Here is a 23,370-nt window from a genome sequence, read left to right as displayed (position 1 = left end):
CTCCGTCGAGGAATCTGAGTGAGCAGCGTTGCACAGATTTACTTGTTCATCTGAAAACACCTTTCGCGAAGCCCCGCTGCTGCCCCGGGGAGCTCCCTCCTCACCACAAACCCTGTGCCAGGAGCGAGGGCATCGCTCCCAGGGTCACAGTGATGAAGCCCAGGAGAAATGCCTGCTCCAGGCTGCCAGAGGTCACCCAGCGCCCGGGAAGTGTGCAGCGGGGCACTGCCCTTTCTGCCCCCACTTTGCTGGGAAAAGAGCGCTTTTTGGCAAGCAGCAGCTGAGGAGCCGGTGGCTTTGCCAGAGGCCGGCTGTGGTGGTCAGCTGTAATTAAGAGCAGTAGGTTATTGCAGGGGGTGACAGGAGAGGCTGACACCCGCTGCTGGTCACTCGGGGGTGGCAGAGGTCACTGTGGCACGGGTGGATTGGCAGCCCAGCATTGCTTGGTGGCAGTTCTGTTGAGTTCTAGGGAGTTTGGGGGTCTACTGACAACCCAGCAGACCCTTCCCTCGGGGGCGTAAGTGCCTTCCCACCATGCTTGCAGTGAAGGCGGAGCTGGTGGGACAGCGGGGAAATGGTGCAATGGGGCTCTGAGACCAGCAGTGTGGGCAGCTCCCAAAGGCATGGGCTGGCATAGAATCATAGAATGATTTGGGTTGGAAGGGACTTTAAAGACCATCCAGTTCCACGCCCTGCCATAGGCAGGGACACCTCCCACCAGACCTGGTTCCTCAAAGCCCCGTCCAACCTGGCCTTGAACATCTCCAGGGATGGGGCAACCACAGCTTCCCTGGGCAACCTGGGCCAGGGTCTCACCACTCCCACAGGAAAAGAATTTCTTCCTGAGATCTCATCTAAATCTCCCCTCTTTCAATTTAAAACCATTACCCCTTGTCCTATCACTGCATTCCCTGACAATGAGTCCCTCCCCATCTCTCTTGTAGACCCCCCACGTGGCCATGGCACAGTGCGGCACAATAGGCATGGCGCAGTGGGGCATGGCACAGCATGTAACAGCATGGCAGGACGTCGCATGGCATGCCATGGTGTGGCACAGCATCATGCGATGTGACACGGTGTGACGCAGCATTGTATGTGACATGGTGTGATGCAGCACGCCACGGCATGGCACAGCATGGCAGTATATGGCGTGATATAAAATAGCATGGCATGGCACGCCACAGTACAGCATGGCACGGCATGGCAGTATATGGCGTGATATAAAATAGCATGGCACAGCATGGCACGGCACAGCAGTATATGGCGTGATATAAAATAGCATGGCATGGCATGGCACGGTACAGCATGGCAGTATATGGCATGACATAAAATAGCATGGCACAGCATGGCACGGCATGGCATGGCATGGCAGCATATGGTGTGATATAAAATAGCATGGCATGGCACGGCACGGCACGGCACAGCAGTATATGGCGTGATATAAAATAGCATGGCACGGCACGGCAGTATATGGTGTGATATAAAATAGTATGGCACGGCACAGGCCCAGCACCCAGCGCGCATTCCCGCCACTTCCCCTTTAAGGCGCCATGGCGCCCCCCGCGCCGCGGGCGGCTCGGCCAATCAGCGCAGCCCACATCCTCGCCAGGGGCCGCCTCCGCCCGCCGTCGGGCGGCCCGTACCACTCCCGCCACACTGGGGAGTCTCCGTTGCCGTTTCTCGGGAAACCCCGCCGCCGCCCGCTCCCCTCCAATATCCCGCCAGCACCCTGCTCTCTACTCTCTTCACAGATTTTCGGTGTCCGCAATGGGCGTCCGTGGGACTGAGACCGCCTCCAAGCAGACACCGTCCCTCCCGCCTCCCCTATGGCGCGGAGCAATGGTGTGGTCCGGGGCGGGGCGAGGGGCGGAAGCGGCGCCGTGGCGCAGGCGACGAGCGGCATCATGGCGGCGCCGGGTGAGGCGAGGGTCGCGACGGGGAGGGGATGGTGGGGAAGGGCTGGGTTGAGGTGTAACTCGCTTGTCTCTCCGCAGGCCCGCGGCTGCGCTTGGTGGCGGCCATCAGCCTTCTTCTCCTCCTCGCCGGTGTCCAGGCCCTGGCCCCCAGCCACCGCCTCACCGCCCGCGACCTGGCGCGGCTGAGGGCGGCGCTGGAGAGGCCCTTCACTGACGTGCAGGCCGCTTACTACTCCATCGTGGGCCTCGACAGCCTGGGGGTGCGGGTGGCCGACGAGAAGGTGAGCGGTGGGGGCCTGGCGGGGCTGGCGCTCCCCAGCCCTCGCTGTGCTGAGGAGCGGTATCCACAGCACAGCAGCAAAAAAAAAGGAGGCCCGAGGAGCTTATCTGGCGAGCTCTGCTTTGACAAAATCGTGAGGAAAACGTAAAGCATATGTGCGTTATGCTCTTAGCAAGTATCAGAGTAAATCTTTAGTAATTACTGACATTCTTTCAGGTGTACTCTTTGAATAAGTTGCATCTTTGTCTGGGCAACAATATGCTCTGGACTCTCTTACACTTAAATGCCTCTAAACGGTGGTTTTGCAGCTTGCTTTTCTATAGGCTGTGGTGATAGTATCGTAGCTATCAATTTGCTTCACTGTTTGGTGAAAAAGACTTCTGCCTGTAGCATCTTTGCTTCACTGCCCTATTAAATAGAGCTCTTGTTATTTCATTTCAGTTCCCACACCAAATTCAGCCAGGTCACTTGATCTTACTATTTTTATATATGTAATATGTGCCCTTGTGTGCAGACTGGAAGCAAAGGCTGTGGGATCAGCGCAATGCTTTCATGCCTTTAAGCATTTCTAGTTTAAATGTTGCAGGTTGTCCTTGTAACAACCTCCTTACGTAGCTGTGTCTGCTTACATACCCCAGTGCATGCTGACCTACGTGCCTGAGCTGCAACCATTAATTTGTTCTTTTCTCCTAAATTCAGCTAGGTCAGTCATTCTAAGCCATTTGGACTTAATGTCTCTTTGAGTGTTGTGCATTTGCTCTACAAATTCATAACTATGAGGCTCCTGAAGGTGTTGTGGTTCACCACACCACACACCTCGCTGTGGCCGATTGCTGGTCATTTGTGGCTGGGCTGAGAACCGCTGCTTTTGTTTATGTCACTGTGGCTGGCATTCTTTAATAGTTCCTAGTTTTGGCAATTATAATACAGCCTTTGCTTTTGCAGGTAAACAGTAAGTATTTGTTGCTTGAGGTTTGTGATAAGACTTTTGGACAGCGTACCCTTCACAGGGTGAGACTATTTAAAAGGTAGAGGTGGTAAAAATAACATAGACATAACACTTGAACATATATTAAGGAGTGTAAGGATAGGATGGGGGGGTAACAGTTTGAAACTGAAAGAGGGGAGATTTAAATTAGATATGGGAAGAAATTTTTCACTCTGAGGGTGGTGAGACCCTGGCCCATGTTGCCCAGAGAAGCTGTGAATGCCCCATCCCTGGCATTGTTCAAGGCCAGGTTGGATGGGGCTTTGAGCAACCTGGTCTAGTGGGAGGTGTCGCTGCCCAGGGCAGGGGGTTGGAACTGGATGGTCTTTAAGGTGCCTTCCAACCTAAACCATTCTATCATGGAATCAGGTAACTGTAGCATGAAAATCCTGTCCGACTTGTGAAGACCCATTCTCCACATACATAAATCACTGGTCTTTGAATATGAGCAGTTAAATTCTTGGTTATTTTCTGGTTAAAATGGATTCTTAATGATCTGTCTTTCTAGTTGTCAGTTAATAGTAACTTGGCTACAGATTAATGAGCAGTCTCATTGTTTGCCTTCATACTGCAGCTGCTTACCCGACTTTTTGTTCTCTGTGCTTTGAAATTCTATGTTCTACATCCATTAATGATTGTGTGTGATACACAGCTGGGAAGGAAGCTCGCCCACAGAATTTCTGTTCATCTGTTCTCTATCCTGGGAGATTTTCCCTTCTAAATATACCCATGGGGCTTTTATTTTTATAGGTTTTATAATTATACTCCATTTAAATTTGAATTCTGGTTGCAGTAGAGTTTATGTGAAAAATACATCTCTTTTAGTAGGAACAAGCTTTGTTTCTGTGCGGCACTTGGCAGAGTAGGATCTGGGGAGTTCTAGGCTCTGCTGCATCGCAAATATTACTAGGGATTTCATTTGCCTTTTTTCAGTACAGAAGTGCACAGCAGTGTATATGAAATTGCCTTAGAGTATCATTTAAATCTCTCAGTGGCTTGAGTCAAGACTGTTGCTGTAAGTTAACTTGTTTCTTCACAGGCTGCATGCAATTTCATCAAATCTCACGTGGACTCCAGCAGTGTCGATTCCCTCTTCTACGCTGCACAGTCCATCCGGGTCCTCTCTGGCTGCGAGGTGAGTTTGGAGCCCTGAGCTCTGAAGACAGGTGTTACCAAGGAAATATTTACCTTCATCTTTTTCTCGGGTTTATTTTATGTATAACTTCTACTTTTAGTTTCTTTTAGTGGGCTGTACTCTGTTGTCTTTTAGGTAAATAGCTTATGAAGTGTCTGGGATTACTCTATAGAAAATGTAAAGGTATAAAGCAAGTCCAGAATAATTCCAAGGGGAGATGGGTGGCTAAGAAAAAAGGAGGCAGCACATTTTAATAGAATTCCCAGCAGCTGCATCAATTAAAAACTCTTTGGGTGGATGAAAAACTCTTTGGATGTAGACCTCGTGTTGAAACACTGCAACAATGCAAATGCAGCCCCCCCCTTGCTGCATTGCAGGTGGGTTTTCTAAGCCCCATTTTTCATCAGCGTCACCGGCTGCTGCGCAATGATGTGTTGCCAGATGAAAAGCAGTAGCAGATTACCGGGATAAATCTGAATCGTGGATAGCTGACAGCAAAACTTAGGGATTTAATTAATTAAACTAAAAGTTAATGAATGCTAAAGGGCTTTTTCCCAAAAGCTTGTACTATTTCACTAGTCAAGTGTGTGGCTCCAGGAAGAAATCGGCGGCAGCTGGGCGTACTTGTTTTTTCAAGTGTGAATCAATGTGTTCCCTGTGTTCTTCCTCAGGTTACCATTTCAAATGAGACCAGGGAGCTGCTGCTTGCAGCTGTCAGTGAGGATTCCTCCATCACCCAGATCTTCCATGCCGTTGGGGCCCTGAGCAGCTTTGGCCTTCCTTTAGCATCTCAGGAAGCGCTTGGTGCTCTTACTGCTCGTCTTAGCAAAGAAGAAAATGTGCTGGCGTAAGTCTTTCAGATGGAAATTATTCATTGTTGCATGTTTATCCTCTAGGCAGTTGGGTTTAAGAGTAAAGGGGTTTTTGACAATTTTTATAATATAGATGTAGTAGAGTAGTTGCTGTGTTTTCATTTGATGTATTTGTCCAGTTCATTATTGTCCCTCTGGGGGAATGAAAAATATGTTTTGGGGCTATTTTTTGTGTGATTTTGTAAATGAGCATATATATACAGTTTAGTTGAAGAATAACTGTCAGTAGAGAGAACCCATCCCAAAAAAGCTTCCTCTGTTTAAAGATTCACAACAAATTCTTGATTTAATACCATGAACCATGGTTCTGTGTCATTTCTGCTTACAATAGACTTAATGCTCTGCCTCAGCCCTGCTCTTTGTATGTTGGGATGCCTGTACTGCAGGGTGGAAAAAAACATGCCAGTAAGCAGGAGGAATTTTGTCATTTATCACCAAAGAACTAAGTAATTTTACTGTGAAAGGAGAGAATAGAGATTTCCTTAAAAGCGAGGGAAGAAGGGGAAACTTTAAAACTTGCTTTACTGACCAAAAAAATGTACTCCTGGAAGCCTCAGTGGCAAGTGTGGGGATCTGTGCTATGCAGGGATCAAAGTTTGGTTTCTTCTCTGCCTTTGAGTGTATGAGTTTATTGCAGCACTGATGCAGCTAAAGTGGTGTTCCCTTATGAATTCTAAGTTTCCACTAAATCACTTCAGATTCATTCCCTTGAGTCAACTGAATGCAGTAGCAGCTGTTTTACACTTCATTCAGAACAGAAACTGTAGTTGCTTTGATTTGAATGATGCTTGGCTTTTAAGGAGGGAGAATCATACAACTGTTTGGTTTTGTTTGTTGTTTAAGAACCATCCAGGCTTTGGAGACGGCATCTTACTTGTCCCAGCAGGCAGATCTAAGTGGCATTGTTGAGGAGATAGAGGTAGGAACACGCTGTGCTCACTAATTATTCAGAAATTTGTTAGACCTTTGTAGTACTAAAAGATGTATTAATGTGAAACACAAAATGAAAAACCAACCTGGTTAATTCCTTGCCTGCATGATGTGGGTTGCCTTGGCAATTGCTTTCAAGCAGATATTTCTTTTGGGCTTTTAGCTGTTTCACAGTGGACTGAAACACAGGAAGTCATGACTCTTAAATATTATTAAATCCGCTGAAGGTTTCTTTTTCTTCCTGTTTCTCAATTACTATTACAAAATACCTCAGTGATCCCATGCAGATACTCTTGATTACAGGCCTAACAGTAGAGTTAACTTCTGTGGACCTGCTAGAACGCAATTTAAATTCTAATAACTCTCTCTGTCAGGATCTTGTTGCTCGCCTGGATGACTTAGGTGGAGTTTATCTGCAGTTTGAGGAAGGAATTGAGACCACTGCACTGTTCGTTGCTGCTGCCTATAAGCTGTCGGACCATGTGGGTACGGAGCCTGCAATGAAGGAGGTCTGTGTCTGCCTCTTCCTCCCTCACACCCTGTAGCTCCCAAAAAGGGTCTGCCCAGTCCCTGTTGTGCAGTGCAAGAGGCTGGTGTAACTGGGTAGAGTTTCTACTGGAAAAAACAATGAGCACACTCATTGAAAAAAGACATCTTGGAGGGAAGGCTAAATAACAGAATGTAGGAGGAAATTCCACCTTTAAGATCACAGACTGAATTTGGGTTTGGTTTTTTTTTTTTTTTTACTTTTTAAATGTACAGAAGGAAATTGCAAGTGAGGCCTACTTTGTTTATTGAGACAAGCTGTTGAAAAAAAAACAAACCCTCTTGTTTCAGAGTTTGTTCTAGTATTTGGCACTTGTCTAGTACTTTCCAGCATTTCAAAGTGTTTTGCAAATGTTATTTACCTGTGAGGAAATGCAGTCGCACTAGTTCGGGTACTAATTTTTGGTCTCCTTTTCGGGCACCTCGTACACCTACAGGAATTCAGATGCAAAAACTTGTTGTCTAAAATGAAAGACTGTTGGAAATTCCTCTTGAGCTTGATTAAGCTAGAAATCATTACTGCAAGCTATCCACTTAGCATATTTTATTTTTTTCCACAATGAGTTAATTGAGTTAGATATACTTTTGATTGAGAATGGCAGCTCCCTAAAGCACAAGCCAAAGTAGCAGGGTTGAGACCGAAGCCGGTGTAAGACGTCTGAGTTCATTCCTGGCTCCCTTCCATGCTGCTGCCAAACAAACTAACGCAAAGTAATTTTGATGTCATTTTTGAGGTGGTGATTCTGCTGCACACAATTCGAACTGTCAGCGTCCAAATGATGTTTTAAAAAAAAAGACCAATTAAGGAAAATCATTTAGTGTTGTATCAGAATTGTGCTGTCAGAAGTGCTATTGTTGGGACTTAAAGCTTTCTTTCTTGTGAATGGCGAGAGTGCCTCCAGAATGCCAGAAAACTCTCTTTAAAAATTAACATGTAGTATTATTTGCAAAAATAGCTCCCCTTTTTTTTTCCTCTACAATTTAAATGAGTGTCAGTTGCTGATTAAGGCCTGGAGCTATGCCATGCCCTCCATGTCAATGAAAAACACTGCAGGATTTGCACAATGTGGGAGTTTTGTAGCATCTGTCAGGATGCTTTCTCTATTTATGTCATGTATGTTGGTGCTCATTAATAAAAGTAGGAGGGTGAAAATTTGAGATGCAGTGGATTTAATTTAAAAGTGTTCTTTGTAGGTTACTAAATTGTATGCCGATTGCTTTATTTGGGATTGTCTTTGATTATTCTCATTTCTGCTTAGAATTTAGCCCACAATCCTTTGGTTGGATCAGAGTACAGGTAACCAAACCCTCTGTTTGCCAGACTAGCAGGGAGTAATGGAAGAATGAATAATATGGCATACCCTGTGGATTGTGTCTCAGATATCCGAACCCTACAGTGTCAGACTGCAAAACCAGCTGGGGGACGAGGTCCCACTCCTACTTGGGAGAGAACAAATTAGCTTTGGCACATCCCAGAGGCAGAGCTGGCTCTGTTTCTGGTGGTACTGCTTTAAAGCTAATCCTCTTAGCTTGAGGACACTGCTGAGCCTAAGGGGATAAGCCTGCATGGGCCCAGACGGGCTCCTTCCAGAGCCATTAGGATGCTCTGCATCACCTCTCAGTGGCCTTCCCAGCTTGGCAGGTAGCCAGGACATCTAGCCTAGTCCTCCTCCGCTGTATGAAGACAGTTGTACGACTTCTGGAGCCAAATTGTCTTTTTGCAGCTGTACGCAGTCCAGAGAGTTGAGCTGACGGCATCTTCCGTTCTGAAACATGTAGTTTGAAGAGGTAGATCCAAATTCTGTTTTTGCAAGTCTTCAGCGCAATTACAGCGATTGTGGTTGGAACCTCTCAGCCAAGAATAAGAACGCTAATGTGATATTCAAAAGGTAGCTCATTTTGGGTTACCTCATAACTTGAGTTATTTTTAAAGCAAATGGGAAATTAAAGTCTTTATGAACGGTGTTTTTATTAATAACATTGTACTGAGCCAGTTTACAATATTGCGGTAAGCTGCTGGTGCTGATGTGATTTGCTTTTCCTCTTTCAGGATCAAATTATCCAGCTGATGAATGCAATTTTTAGCAAGAAAAACTTTGAGACGCTCTCAGAGGCCTTCAGTGTTGCTTGTGCTGCGGGTTCTTTATCACGGAACCACTACCACTTGCCTGTCATTATTGTCCCTGATGGGCCTGCAGCTGTGTCTCACCATCAGCCCGTACTCAGGGTGAGTCTGTAGCTTCAAATCTTAACTCGTCTCTTGGCTTCGTCTTTAGTATTGTAGGTCTGGGCTGGCTGAAGGTGTAAGGTGATGTCTTTCATTTTGAGCTCCAGGACTCAGTTGCCAGTAGATCTGGGGTTTTAGTGCTTTTTATGAAGTGATTCTTAGGAACTTCCGCTTACCCAGGGCTCACCAGACGCTGCCTTGAAAAGGCACTGTGTGATAGTCAGCTGTGCTGGCTACAAACTTTAGCTTTCCTGGTTATGTTAGAAAGAACGAGGTGAAACTGGGGTGCTGGGCAGGGGACAATTCTGGTGTATAACGCAGAGGGGTAGTGAGTTGTGTGTGCTCCTGCATTCCTTCTGGGACAACAGCTTTCACAGAAATTCTTGGGTTTTTTTCCTCTTGTAGCTACAAGTGACTGATGTTATGTCCCAGCCACTGACTCAAGCTTCTGTAAAGCTCGACTACGCCAAGTCTGCATCGAGCAAAGCCACTGTCCTTCAACAGACACCATTTGCTCTGTCAGGGTAAGAAAACAATCCTATTTTTACAGTTTGTAAGGCAAACAGGTGTTATTTAAACAGTGTTGGACTTATTTTCGTTAAACATTCCTCTGGTGGAAGAACTCAAAATGCTGTAGTTTGGTTGGTAGGGGGTGGCTTAGCACCTTTGGTAGTGATGGTGAATTTTTGTTGCTTTTGATTGGGAGTGGGAAATTGCACCATTTTTCTGACTTTGGGGGCACTTCTAAGAATTCCTTTCCTGCTGTACTTTAGCCGTGATAGTTTTGTGTTGCATTTCTGTTTGCCTGCTTAATCTAGCGTATTTGGAGATATCTTGGTAACAAGATGTTACTTATTTGTAGCTGCTGTTAGTGTCCTAGAGGATACTTAACACCTTGCTGCTTTTTTTTATAGAGATGTCTTTGAGCTGAACTTCATGAATGTAAAACCTGCAAGTGGATATTATGATTTCTCTATCAGTGTTGACGGAGATAAGCGATTTATTGCTAACAAAGTGGAGGTGGGTATGTTTTTTGATGGCATTTCAATTTTGTGGCTATTCACTGAAACAGCTCTTTATTTATACCCATTAAGGATGTTGCCAGTTGTATGGCATTTTTATCACGTGTTTTTCTGTAATGCCTTGGGTTTTGACTCAGGATTATTACCAGTAACCAGATTAATACATGATCAAAAGAGATTTGTGTAAATTTCAAAACTGACATCACTTAGATGCTGATCTGACAGCATATGAACAAAGGCTAACAGTGGAAGCGTTGATGTAGCCACCCGAAGTAGCTAGGCAAAAATGATTACTAAGAATGATGTTGTTCAGAGCATTCAAGATTTGGGTCTGCAAATCTCAAGGCCTGGCTAGAGTTGTCTGGTGATTGCCTGATGTATAGAAGCTGGGCATTTGTTGTCCGTTTATATAAGCTCTAGAGCCCTAGAAAAGAGTTAAGGGGGTCTTTTGGCATCTCTTAACAGTGTATATAATGATGCTTTTGTAGTGAAGAAACAGTGATGAAAGCAAATGGAAGTGAAGTCCTCGCTTCGTGTATACCTACCCCCTTTTTGGTGGCAAAAGCTGTTATACCCTGTTTCTGAAGAGGAGTTTTAGACAAACACTCAGAGTTTTACTTTCCTCAAGTTTGTTACAGCGAGAAGAATGCAACCTCTGTGACTATTCACAGAGTCACCTCAGTGTCAACAGCGGAGAATGCTCTTCTCCAGTGATGTCTATTCTCAGGGTTAGTTTTTGCTCTCAATCGCCTATTTAAGGAAAAGATTAGCTTTTAAAGTCTCCCAACATAGTCAGCTTGGAGCGGAGGTGGAGGAAGATGCTTATTTACAACTGCTGACCTTTACTCTGCGTATCAAATTGATGTTGTCGTTGTATTAGTAATGGCACTTAGGAGTGTCAAAAGGGGATTGATTGCTGCTGCTTGAGCTGGCTGCTGGCACACAGAGGTACCGGGAGGAATGCATTAACGCCGGAGCGGCTTTGTGGGAACCGCTTCTAATAAGACCCATTGTTATGGGGGAGGGCTGCTGGGGGAGCTGCTTTTTTTTTTTCCTTACTGTTATTAGCATTAATTGTCCTTAATGCACCATCGTTTTGACAGTAATGAGCTAAACCAGTGGGTTATTACTCGAGGCAGAGACTGCATTTCCTGGCATTAAAATATTTGAGAGATGTTTGTGTACTGTTCAGTTGGAGGGGCTGTGTGCAGCAGCTCTGAGTTGCTTTGACATAACTTTTTTTTAAATGAATATTTCATTAGACCATCTTTCTTTGCTTCCATTTGAAACAAACTAAGGCTTTACTAAAGTTAACCTGAATTGTCTACATGTTAATGGATCCAGTTCCAGGAGTAACCTGTACCTTAAATTACACTTTTTATTGTAAAGGAGCTGCCAAGATTGTTGTGTTTGAAGTCTGACCTGAATAGTTTGGTTTATGCTTTTTACATATTTTTCCCACTGGTTCTCTGTGAATTATTTTTCAGGGTGAGGGTGTGGGGCTGGTTCACATGAGCAAACCTGTAATAACAAATGGTAGTATAGTTGAAAAATATCATGGCAACGAAACTTTAATTCTCCAGGGGACCGTTTGTAAGATGTGAGAAAAAATGTGCTAATTAAAAACTACAGACTGCAGTAACTGCTTATGTTTGAGAGAAGGACTGAAACCAGTCAAACCCACCAAAGTTCACTGCCTCGATGGTCTGTGGTTTGGGACCGGGGAGAGGGCAGGGAGGCATTTCTCTGCTCAGGGTTTATACAGCATTTAGCACAGAGGAGTGTGATAAATGGCAGGGCCCTGCACTAAGTGATAAATGCCGTGACTCCGAAGGAAGGCTTGCTGAACAAAGTGCAGGTCTGCAGGAATGCTTTGGCTTTTCCCTTCTGGTAATAAAATCAGCAGAAACCTGTTAGGCTTTAGGAGCCAACACAGCCATAACTGGTTGCTGTCCGGAGACCTCTCTTGTCTCAAATTGCTCTCCAGTAAGCAGAAGCACATATGCGTGTGCAGTTTTAACTTGTATCATATGTGATGTAATCTTTAATAGCTAGTTTCTGCTGGTTTAAAAGGAAAACTAGTTGGATCTGGATAGCTGCCCTTTGGAGAACTGTTTTTAATGAAGCAGCACAACTAACTGCAACATGGCTGAGAAGCTGGTGCCCTCAGAGCTGGCTGCTTGTGTGGGGAGGAAGGGCATGGGTTAAGGTTAGTGACTGGTACAAGAACTTTGCTGGAAGGTAAGTTGCTGTAGATCCTTCTCTTCAGGCTAGATTCTGTCTTTGATTTGGTGTAAGACCCTTTTTGGGGAAGGGGACAGTTAGAGCTAAAGCTTCTGCCATGAACTTGACCATAATTAGTATGTATAGAGTGCTCTGTGTAATTTTCTATTGTGCTTTGTTGCAGCTGAAAGTAAAAGTTTCCACGGAAGTTGGGATTACCAACGTAGATCTTTCTACTGTGGATAAAGATCAGAGCATTGCACCAAAAACAACCAGGTAACACAGCTCGGGATGTGTGAGCTTTTAAGGGCAACTCTGGCTCTGGAGTGGAGGTCTTCTGAGCTTTACATACTGCAGCTAAAGCAAAGGAATCTTGTATTGAAATAACTACAGAGTTATGCCCATGTCATGGTTTCTCAAGCCAGGGCAACCCATGCTGTTTCTCCACTGGGAGAATACTGATTATTCTTATAGGTGGTTTTCCTTAATACTGAAAGAAGTGCTACCAGAAGCCAGGCAACCTGAGCCTTCTGTTCCTTTGTTGGCACCTCTCTGTAGCAAAAGCAAGTTAAAAGAATTGTGTTAATTCTGGTGTTATTGGGCTCTGGTAGAGATGCTCTAAAGCAAGATGTACTCTGTATTTAGGGGTTGAGGCTATACCCTTGCTAGATGTACTTGAACTTAATGTAGTGGGTTTTTTAACTGACAGATGTATAGAATTTGACATAGTTTGCCCAGCCTCACTGAGAGGGCCTTCTGTGTGTGTTGATACAGCTTTTCTGTGCTGAAGTTGGAGTGTCTGTTCTTTCTGTTCTGCTGCCATCACACGTCTGGTTGTAGCGTAGCCTTGGCTAAATGGAATGTGGGGTGTAGCACTAGCAAAACCTCCTTCTGCTGTTCCTTTGAAACATACAACAAACTACTGCTTTACTTGAAAATGGGGTGGGTATGTAGCTTGCAAAAATCCTTCTAAAAATTCCGTTCATTTCTTTTCATTAAATATATGGCAGTAGAGAGACATGTTAGTTCACGTGACTTTTGGATAAGATAGCTCATCTGTGCTAAGCAGACTGCAGTACTGCTGGACAGGCTCACGTGCCCCAGCTTCTTTGAACGCCAGGCCTTCTCTGGGAAGATCACCTCAGTTCTGTTTGGTTTTTGCCTCTTAGGGTAGCTTACCCAGCCAAAGCCAAGGGCTCCTTCACTGCTGACAGCCATCAGAATTTTGCTTTATCCTTCCAGCTGATAGACGTGAACAGTGGAGCTGAACTCATCCCTCACCAGGTTAGGACAAATTTTTGTCATTGCTGTGTCACCAAGATGTTCCATCTTGAAGCGTTTGAGGTGACGGTTGCTCTTGAAAAGATCTGATAGGTTTTGAGAAGCCTTATGTTTCTGACATAGACTGAAACATCACTGATCTTGGCAGATGGAAGGTGGATTCACTTCATTTGTTTGGGCTGTATGTTAAATAGTACTTCTTCTGGCTCTGCTGCTGTGTCTTATTTAACTCAATGAATTGAGTGCATGTAGTCTGCACTGGAAAAAGCACACTTCTGTTTGTTTGCTGATAGAGTCCTTGAATTTAGACTTTCTTTAAAATTTTATTTTCCCTGTATAAAATAGAAAAAAGGGGAAAAAACCCCAACAAAACCCGTAGATGCATACATCCTTGTTGTGTGCTGTTGCATATACCCTGTTGAGTCACATTCAATATATTGCCTCATACCCCAGTGGACCACTGAACAGTCTTGATCCTGTGTTAATGTAGTTGCTCAAAGACATAGAACTTTGCTGATTTGCAGGAATTTAGACACACAGGGTCCTAGTTTGTACTCCAGATTTTGTTAATATTGTGCTTTTTGGGGGTAAATCTCTTATTTCACTGGCATTTGTAAATGCAGTGTGAGATATTCCAGAAATCTTAACAATCTTTCCTTTCAGACTTTTGTCCGACTTCACAACCAGAAGACCGGCCAGGAGGTGGTGTTTGTTGCAGAACCAGATAGCAAGAACGTGTACAAGTTTGAACTGGATACCTCTGAGAGGAAGACTGAATTTGACTCTGCCTCTGGTACCTACACTCTTTACTTGATAATTGGAGATGCCACTCTGGAAAATCCAATCCTGTGGAATGTGGTATGTAGCTGGAAGTGTGGTGGTGTGGTTTTGAGGTTACTGGTGGTCTAATGGGAGGGCATGGTATGGGCTTGGAAGAAAAAAAGCTCAAGTGTCTTTGTAGTGAACCAGAATCGTTTTGGCCGTGTGTGGACTCTGAGGTTTGCTCGTCATTTTAAGTTTTTAAGCAAGCATCAAAGCAAGACTGAAGTGAGCGTTCATTTCATCATATGGTGGAACAGAAACTTCAGAGTGTTTATGGGTGAATGATGAAGGGTGAATGGCATTACTGCCTCTGTTTAGGAGAAAATGCTTCTTAAAAAATCTGATGGCTTTTTCTTAGTTTTCTTTAAAAATCATTTCAGTTGTAGATGGACAAGTAAGGAAATAGGCTGCAGCAATGGAATAGGTTTTATAAAGCTTTTAATACGTTAAGATCAAACTTCATGAAGCTGCGTGATTTCATTTCAGGCTGATGTTGTGATCAAATTCCCAGAAGAGGATGCACCATCCACAGTCCAGTCCAAGAACCTCTTTGTTCCCAAACCTGAAATCCAGGTACAGTCAAAACCAAAAATTATTTGCAGAGATGGGGACTAATCCTACTAGTGCTATTTGTTATCATCATAACTTATTGTTGAAAAGTCATCTCTCATTAAAAAAAATAAAAATAATGCTAAGTAATGTAATTAAAGGAAGGCTGGAATTACTGCTATTGGGAAGAAACGTGTTGCAGTCCCCTGGAATATGAATAAATGAGCTATCCTGCCTGTGGGAGGGCAGCTGGTGTCACTGATGGTTCAAACATGTACGTTTGACTAGGTGAGCACCACAGAAAGCGCTCTGAAGACTTTACTTGCTTCATTGCAGCCGTCTGTGCTGATGACAAGCTAAAAAGTGCTTCTGTAAGTGCAAGGAAAAGTTAACTGTGCAAGAGATCAAATGTGCAGAGACTTGAATAGCCACTACTTTAGTCTTTGCCTTAAGAGGAATGTTTATCATCTGAAGGAGCGTCTGGGAACAGCACCAGGGCTGCAGGTGGCCCTCTGGGGAGCTGAGAAGCTGCTCTGCTGGAATACTCCTACTTATGAGTTGGTTTTGTTTATTTGCAGCACCTCTTCAGGGAACCTGAGAAGAGGCCTCCCACTGTGGTATCTAACACTTTCACAGCACTGATTCTCTCCCCACTGCTTTTGCTGCTCATTCTGGTGAGTGAACTGGGCTGCAGGAGAAGAAAATTTTTTTCCCATCCAGTTCAAGGTCCCTTAGGAGGTTGACCAGCTAAAGTTGGTATTAAAACTCTTGGCTAATCATGACTAGCACCACAGTCCTGCAGTCACAGCTAGCAAATGTCAGCGCAGAGCATTGGGCTGGTATTGTTTCTTTCCTAAATTGTTGGGGTTTGTAGTCAAAACAGCAAAACACTGCTGCCATGCAGAAGTAGGCGGGGTGAGTTTCTTCAGTGTGGTTCTGCTAGGGATGTTGAATTACAGTGGGCAGATTAAGTTATTGCTAACATTAAACTTCCACAGGGGGAAAAAAGCACTGCCTGGCACTGAGTATACATCACAACATCTCTGACTTAATCCGATGAGATTGATTCCCATTTATGGACATAATTGGTATTTGTGTATCTGTAGTTGAAACATCTACTGCTGTTCACTGTATCATCAGTTTTTTGAACTTAATGCAATAGAAAAATCTCATCTAGTCAAGTTAAATTAGTCCTTGTTTGGAGGATGGAACTGATCTCTTGCTTGGCAGTAATTTCCCATTAGCTTGTCTCACTGAAAGCTGGCATGCAGATAGTTGTGTCCACTGGTCTCTGGGGTTCACAATATACATGTTGATGACACTGCAATGAAAAATCTTATTGCTACTGCTCCTCTTTTCCAGCCTTCAAGCTTTTCTGTGCTCTAAAAACTGAAATAGATACAAGATGTGTGTTCATAAAAACTATAGCTGTTCTTTTGCTGAGTCCAAAACTAGAACCTTACCTTTTTTGTCTTTCTGATTTAAATTAATTCTGCTGGATAGAAATAGCGATGTTTATTTTCCTGGAAAATGTAGATTTGGAGCAATACCCTCTCATCAGGTTAAGATAATTGAGGAACTGCCTTTGGTCAGTCAGAAGCAGCAGGAGAAATTTTCACTGAAGGAGCTCAGCAGTGCTGTCTTGGCAAAATTACTACTCTGTCCTCTTGTAGTAGGAAACGAATGCTTCTGTAGAGAAAACACTGTATTAATTGAAGATCTTGAAGCAAATGGGCTTGAAAGATACTGAAGTTTAAAATAAAAGCTTGTGCTTACAAGGCTGTTTTAACTCGGGTTTTGTTTCTTTTCCTTTTAGTGGATCAAGATAGGTGCCAACATCTCCAACTTCAGCTTTGCTCCCAGCACCATTGTTTTTCACCTGGGACATGCTGGTAAGTGTCAGAGGCTTTCTGCTTTGTTTGACCTCCTCACCTGGGAGTTACAGATGAGAGCCCTGGTGGTTAATGGCCTTGATGATGGCCTGGTTAATGACATAATAGCATAACATTTGTTCTCTTGTTTTCATCTGCCTTCCTGCTTTTCATGATTGTTAATATGGTGCTAAACCTGTTTTAGCCATCAACTTATAACAGCGGTCATTATCTGGGCTCCTCTCACACACCATTTATCTGTACTTAATAGAACTTCTTATTTCCAGAGGTCATACTTCCTTTATTGCGTGTTTATCCTTTGTAGGCAGGGAGTTTCTGTGGGGATTGAAACCTGTGGGACTGTGGTCTACATCTTTTCTTTGAAGCTCTTCCTGTCAAATCTGCTCTTGTTCTTTGGCTGGACCGACTTTTTTTCATCAATTTTATTGTAACCGTAGTTGCACAGTTATTTATTGTCTTGACAGAATTTCAAAAATATAGCAGGTTGAGAGAATATTGGATCTACTGTTTCCCAAATGACAGTGTGTTGCTTAATCCAAGCCAGTTTCCTTGGAAGCCTTGTAAAGCTGTAAGCTGCTATAAATGTGCAAATCTTAATAACTACTATTGGAATCCAGAGTATCCTCCTCTAATAGCCCTTTTTGTCTATAATATGTCCATAATTCTGCCACAAGAGGGTTGGCTCCAACCACAAGCGTTACATTACATTTTTCTCCAGTGTGGAGACCTAGACCTCTCCTCCTGGCATTAATGTATATAGTCTGTATATCTGTCATTTCAGACATGAGATAGAAACCCAATGCTTAGGCCTGGCAGTACAACGTAACGATTGTTCTGAGGATAGATAACAAATGGTTGGTCTTTTGAAATGCAGTTTCAGCCATGGGCTTTGTCTTTCACAGCCATGTTGGGACTCATGTATGTCTACTGGACTCAGCTCAACATGTTCCAGACTTTGAAGTACTTGGCCATTTTGGGTGGCGTCACGTTCCTGGCAGGCAACAGGATGCTGGCTCAGAAAGCAGTCAAACGGTAAGCCAGGGACGGATGTGTCGGTGGGAGCTGCTTTTAAAATCAGTGGGGAGGAGAGCGCAGTGATGCTGTCATGTGTCAGTAACACATGTACTGATACAGTAATGAATGCTGCTTTTGGTTCTTGGATCTTGTGTGTGTGGATGGGCTGCTCAGTCCCACTTTTGGGCCTGTTTTCAGAATAAGGGCTTGAACTGATGAGGGCAATGGGCCGCTCTTGCTGAGGTACAACTAACTGTTCCTTCGGAGAGAATGGTGGCCAAGTGGCTGAAGCCATCAGGGACACACAGAAAGCAAAGGGTAGAAGTTTCTCCACATTTGACACGAGCAAACCCACATTCACTGACAAATTTGTTTTACTACACGATATATCAAGCTCTTACAATATTGTTAGATAATGAAAGCCACTATAAATGCAGAAGAGGCCCAACTCTTCTGTAGTTGTGCTTGTGAGAGAAGTTTTAAGAGGAGGAAGGTAAGGCGGGGGTATCTTATTGCTTTCTCCTCCTCCCTAAAGGGGGGTTGTAGACAAGAAAGAGGCAGATGCTTGTTGGAGGTGCGCAGCAACAGACAAGGAAAAACAGAGAAAATCCTGATAAATGTCAGGGATACAACATTCATTTCTGTACTGGCATTGGACTGATCCTTCACATTTGTGTCTCCTGCCACACAGTGTCTCATGAGCGTGCCATGGCTTAGCCTGCGGGCAGTTTGCTGACCTGAGCTTCCAGTACAGTGCATTAATTAGAGGTCCAACTGTTCCCTCTCCTTCACTTCTGCCACATGGGGTTTCCATATGAGACTTAAGTTTTATCTCTTTTGTACTAATGTAGAATTTGGCTTTGAAGGGGATCTTATTCACCTGCTTTGCCATCAAACCTGTCCTTTTCCTACTTTCCCCTTTTTGAGCCCCTGGGAGTTGTTTATCCTTGCATACCTATTTGCATAGATATCCCTGGGTGCTCACTTTTTTTGATTACATTGTAATAAAACCAGGACAAGAACTGTTAAAAAAAAGAAAAAAAAAAAAAAAAAAAAAACAAAACACCACCACCACAACAAAACCAAACAAAAAAAAAACCACAGAAAAACCCACAAGAATATAATTTTCAGGGGGGTTGCATTGATTTGTTGTCTTTAAAACTTGTCTACTTGCATGGCTGTAGCAGGGGAGATTATTGTTGTTAACCCTTTCCATACTGTCCTCCCAGCTTTCTCAGCCCTGCTCCCTTGGATGAGCAGCCCTCTCCACTGTGGCACTTTCTCTTGTTAGTGTAACAGTTCCTATGGGGATTTTGTTGCCAACGGGGCTATGTTATGTCATTTAATAATACTTACTTTTCAAGAATAAGTATAAAATCATTATTAATTGCAGATTGCTTAGGATACAAATTTTGGGAAAAAGAATACAATGGAGCTTACTTCTAAGTGTCTTCACTCAACCAGGGCTTCTGTTAGCACATAAATGCAGGTGGTTGGTTCCTACTTCAAAACACTACAGGGGGTGTCGCTCTGCTTTTTCACTGTAAATGACATGAAGCTGCAACTACAATGGCAAATTTGAAAGTAAAACTTCTGCCTTAGGCTAAAGTTAAACCTTTTGTACTCGACTTTAAAGTTCAAAAAGACATCTTTTTTGTTAAGGTGCTGGTAGCCTGTCTCAGATGTTGAAGTGCAGTGATAATTAACTAGATTGCACTTTGAGGCAAAGCTGCTGTTGCACCATGGAGGCAGCTGGTGGGTGTAGGACGGGGACTGCATAAACCATCTCTTTACAGAAGTTACCAGAAGGCCTGGTTTTGCTTTTTGCATTTCTGTCACTGGCTCTGGTTCCTGGAGCAGGGCTGCTTTCTTCCGTCCTATCTACTCTGAACCTTTCTTCCTCTCTCCTTTTGGCAGGATCGCTGCAGAGCAGAGCAGTAGGTTGGCAAAGTATAGAACGCTGCGGTAGAAGGGGTTTTGCTAGTGACCAGCTCTTCTAGAAGTAAGGGCCTTTTTGGAATTTGCCTTTCCTGGGCATGCTGCCTGTTTCATTTCACATCATCACTCACTCCTGGTACAAAAAGATGTCTGAGCTGAAGCTGCTTCCTTCCAACATTGCTTATTGGGCTTTAAATCAGTCCTTGGGTGTCCTTGGCTACAGCTGGGTTTGCATATTAGCAGTACATGTCCTCTGAGATTAAATTGCCTTTGTGTGATTTCCTTAATCATTTGAAGTCTGTATGGTAATATGTACATGTGTGAATATGCTGTCTTGGGCGCCAAGCAGCTATCAGGTGATGAAATAAACCTAGTTTAAGCAGTATTTTTCCTGTAAATAAATTATTAGTAATGTCAGCTGGAGGAGAACATGATGAAAGTGGCTGATATCTGGGCTGTTCCCATCCTGCTGTTGGTACCCCTTATCCCCATCTGCACTATTCTGGTTACTCAGCTGCGGGGCACTCTGCTGAATTATGTCCTCGCTTGGGGTGGCAAGAGCTCTGTGTGCAGCAGACCCAGGTCAGCACCACCTCATTCAGCTGAGAACACGACCCAGTCCAGGGTTCACCCTCCCGTTAGACTGAACTGGTCACGATGGCTCAGGCAGCAGCAGCCCCAGCCCCAGCCCCCTCCATTCAATATCTGGTAGGTCTCCATTATCATTTATCTGTGTAAAGCCCTTCACTCCCTTGCATTCTGAGCCGGTAAGGTCCCAGTTTGTGATATCCACTGTGGCAAAGGAGGCAGGACTGCCTGCTGCTCTGCATGCTGCCCAGTTCGAGTGTGTGTGTGTGTATGGCTTCACATCTTGTTCATTGCTCTCTTTTATTTTGGGAAAGAGAGAGAGCGTCTGGAACAAATCCTGTGATGAGACTGAAATCCTTGGACAATGTTGCTTCACCGCTACATCTCATGAGCTTCTACTTTCTCTCATGTTCATATTTAGTGCTTCAGGCACACACACACACACACAGTGCGTTGAATGTAACTCAGTTTTCTTGCTGCAAAACAAAGCCAGTGTGGGTGGCCATGTCGCAGAAACGATGTGCACTGTGGTGCACTCCTGTCTGCAGATCAGATAATATGGAGGATGGTTTCATGGAAATTACCTATGGAGAATTTGGCATCATGTCCCATAGAAAAACACCCTGTTACTATCTCTTCTTTCCCTGGAGTGTTTTGAGGTATTTGAGCACAGAACAAGCTATGACAAGTAACTGAGGAACTGGAGATGGCTGTCGCTTGTTCTAGTAGATGAATGCTGGCTGCATCCTGCCAGTGTTTGCTGGTGCTGTTCTGGTCCCTGCATGCTTTTTTTTTTACCATAGCTTTGGGCCAGTGGTTTTCAGCTTTTTAGTGGCCTGTTACCAAATGCCTCACCGGTGTGTTCTCAACAGCTAGCATGTTTTCTATTTCTCAGCCTGGTATTTTAACTCCTTAATTCCCTATGGGCTGTGAGTAGTCCTGGAAGATGTTGCAAATAACTTACTATCCACAAACCATAAGTTGGATTTTGCTGCCGTGTGCAGTGACAAGCATTTGTCCTTCTTGCTGGGTTCTCTGATGCCCCGGTTACAACAGCTAAGTCTGTATTGTTACCAGCTTCTAGGGTTGGACTGTCAAGTGCTCGGCATCCATAGCTATGCCGGTGTCTGGCATCTTGGAAGGGAAAAGGACCCCGAAAAGGTGGGTCTGCTTTGTCCACATTCGGCTACTTCATCTTGGGGACATGAAGATCTTTTCTTTGTGTTTACATGGATCAGCTGATTCCAAGTGGATAGATTTGCCCTTTTTAAAGTAGAAGAGCAGTTAAGGTACCTGCAGGCTTTGGGTTCAGCCCTGCTTTTTTATTCAGTTCTATATTTTACAAGGCTCATTCATCCCTTTTGCACCAGAAATTAACCTTCATTTGCCTGACTGTTTCCACCCTCCTTGAATTCAGTCCTCGGTTCCATTGCAGTACTGGTTTTATCACTCCGACAAGCTTCCCTTGAGAGAGAATGAGGGGCCTGGGGGCACTTTTACTGGGCACTTTTACTGGAAGTGCTTTGTTGGCTGGAAGAGTTAATATTTTGGGTTTTTCTTTCCAGGACACACTAATACCAGAAGAATAGAAGAAATGGGGAAAAACAAAGCAAATGCCTTCAGATCAGAAGTGAATAAATAACTGAAAGACCTGAAGAAGGAAGGCAGAAGCAGACTTTTTTTTTTTAATATTAAGTCAAAAGGGTGCCAGTTATACTTTTTTAAAAGTACGATTTTCATCGTTGTGTTCATGCTACTTGTGTGCTTTTCATATGAATCCAGAAAATCCTTTCTTCCCTCGATCCTCCCCCTTTTTTCCCCCCAGGACGTTTGAATTTCCTTTAGAAAAAGAGGGAAAAGAAATTTAATTCTGCATTTCCCCATGTGCCCTCTCCTCTTCCTAAACGATTTGTGAATAAAGAGGAAAGAATGGTCCTGAACTTTGTTTTTTGGCTGTCTCAGAGGCTCTGATTGGAAGTTGGGCTCACGTGAGAATGAAAAGAGCTTTTTCTGGTGGGTAATTTTGTGTATGAGTCATTGCTGTGTGAAGCTTCCTGTTCTTTCATGTCCTTTCCCAGAGGGACATGTTTATTGGGGGAGAACTTCCCACTCCTGCCTGTCCCTTGTGTGATGCTGTCATCTCCATTTCTCTGCTAATGGCTCTTATCTCTGACTTCAGGGTGGTGCCAGTTGCTGTCGGTCCTGGGGGCCTGGCCCTTGCAGGGAGACAGCTGCAGTGCTACTGTGCCCGGCTGTGTCTGACCCTGGAGGATTTGGTGGGTCCCTTGAGTGGGTTCACCTTCTTTCCAGCCTCTGGAAGTCACCTTTTCATTCCAAATACAAGTTTGGTTGAGGTTATTGTCTTTGTTCTTCTATGAAACCAAATGCCAGGAATCTGCTTGTTGCCATGTAGCCATGGTTGAGTTATTTGACCTCTAACTTCCCAATGAATTACCACCTTCAAGCAGTGTTGAGGCAGCAGACTTGGCCTTTACTGAAGGACACCCTGATTTTAATAACCAAAGACTAAAATCTCCTCCTGATGAGCAGCTCCCACATGGGAAACTTAACAGTTGCTCTCTCCCCTGCATCTAGGTGTTGGCTCCTGTTTGTCCCCTGTCAGACTAGTTTCTTTAAAGGCCTTTTGGCAAAAGAACTTTTATCAAATGTCTTTTGGAGATCCAAGAGAATGATATCAGCCAGCAAGCATGTGGATACAGGGTGTGGAGCCAAACCCTCCACAGGACCTCACATGTGTGAGACGCGACTCCGCTTTATAAAAGCTGTCTTGCCTCTCCCCCATGGCAGTTGTTCACACTTAGCTCACCCTTTCTGGTCTTTGTGATAGTTCCTACCCCTTTGTTCATTGTGAATGTTATACTGGATGCCATAGAGGTTTAGTGAACTACTCCTCTGCGCTCCTTCAAAAACCTGATCTCATGCTGCATTCAAACCCTCTGGGACTAAAGGAGGTTTAATCAAGAAATAGTTAAGCTACTATTTGTAGTATTTTACCTTGGAATTCCTTTTCACCCTGGTGAGTTCTTTTTGAGCCTCGTATTTTGTTACTGCTTGCTCACCAGCTTTGTTTTATAATTAATTATTTTTACTGCTGCCTCATGCTAGGACAGTACTTTCCCTGTGCCT

The 23,370-nt window shown here is 44.2% G+C and overlaps 1 protein-coding gene across 2 annotated transcripts; it reads left to right on the top strand.

Moving 5' to 3' along the window:
- The first annotated feature begins 1,858 nt into the window (after positions 1 to 1,858).
- RPN2 (ribophorin II) lies at positions 1,859 to 22,241 on the top strand. Of its 2 annotated transcripts, XM_074156943.1 has the most exons (18): positions 1,859 to 1,917; positions 1,995 to 2,197; positions 4,224 to 4,319; positions 4,991 to 5,166; positions 6,035 to 6,110; positions 6,496 to 6,630; positions 8,718 to 8,894; positions 9,300 to 9,418; positions 9,809 to 9,914; positions 12,324 to 12,415; positions 13,309 to 13,423; positions 14,084 to 14,278; positions 14,729 to 14,815; positions 15,370 to 15,465; positions 16,608 to 16,683; positions 17,586 to 17,715; positions 19,615 to 19,699; positions 21,789 to 22,161. In XM_074156943.1, exons 1-17 carry the CDS (start codon positions 1,905 to 1,907, stop codon positions 19,664 to 19,666), a joined length of 1,944 nt encoding a protein of 647 aa, XP_074013044.1. In that variant the 5' UTR covers positions 1,859 to 1,904; the 3' UTR covers positions 19,667 to 19,699; positions 21,789 to 22,161. The 2 variants fall into 2 exon arrangements, with proteins under 2 accessions (XP_074013044.1, XP_074013043.1); XM_074156942.1 differs by lacking the exon at positions 19,615 to 19,699 and having other exon boundaries at positions 1,894 to 1,917; positions 21,789 to 22,241.
- Positions 22,242 to 23,370: the final 1,129 nt, after the last annotated feature.

The sequence above is a fragment of the Numenius arquata genome, chromosome 12 (assembly GCF_964106895.1).
Source record: "Numenius arquata chromosome 12, bNumArq3.hap1.1, whole genome shotgun sequence".
NCBI lineage: Eukaryota > Metazoa > Chordata > Aves > Charadriiformes > Scolopacidae > Numenius > Numenius arquata.
Note: the sequence above shows the minus strand (reverse complement) of the source record. Positions and strands in the feature narration are given on the sequence as shown.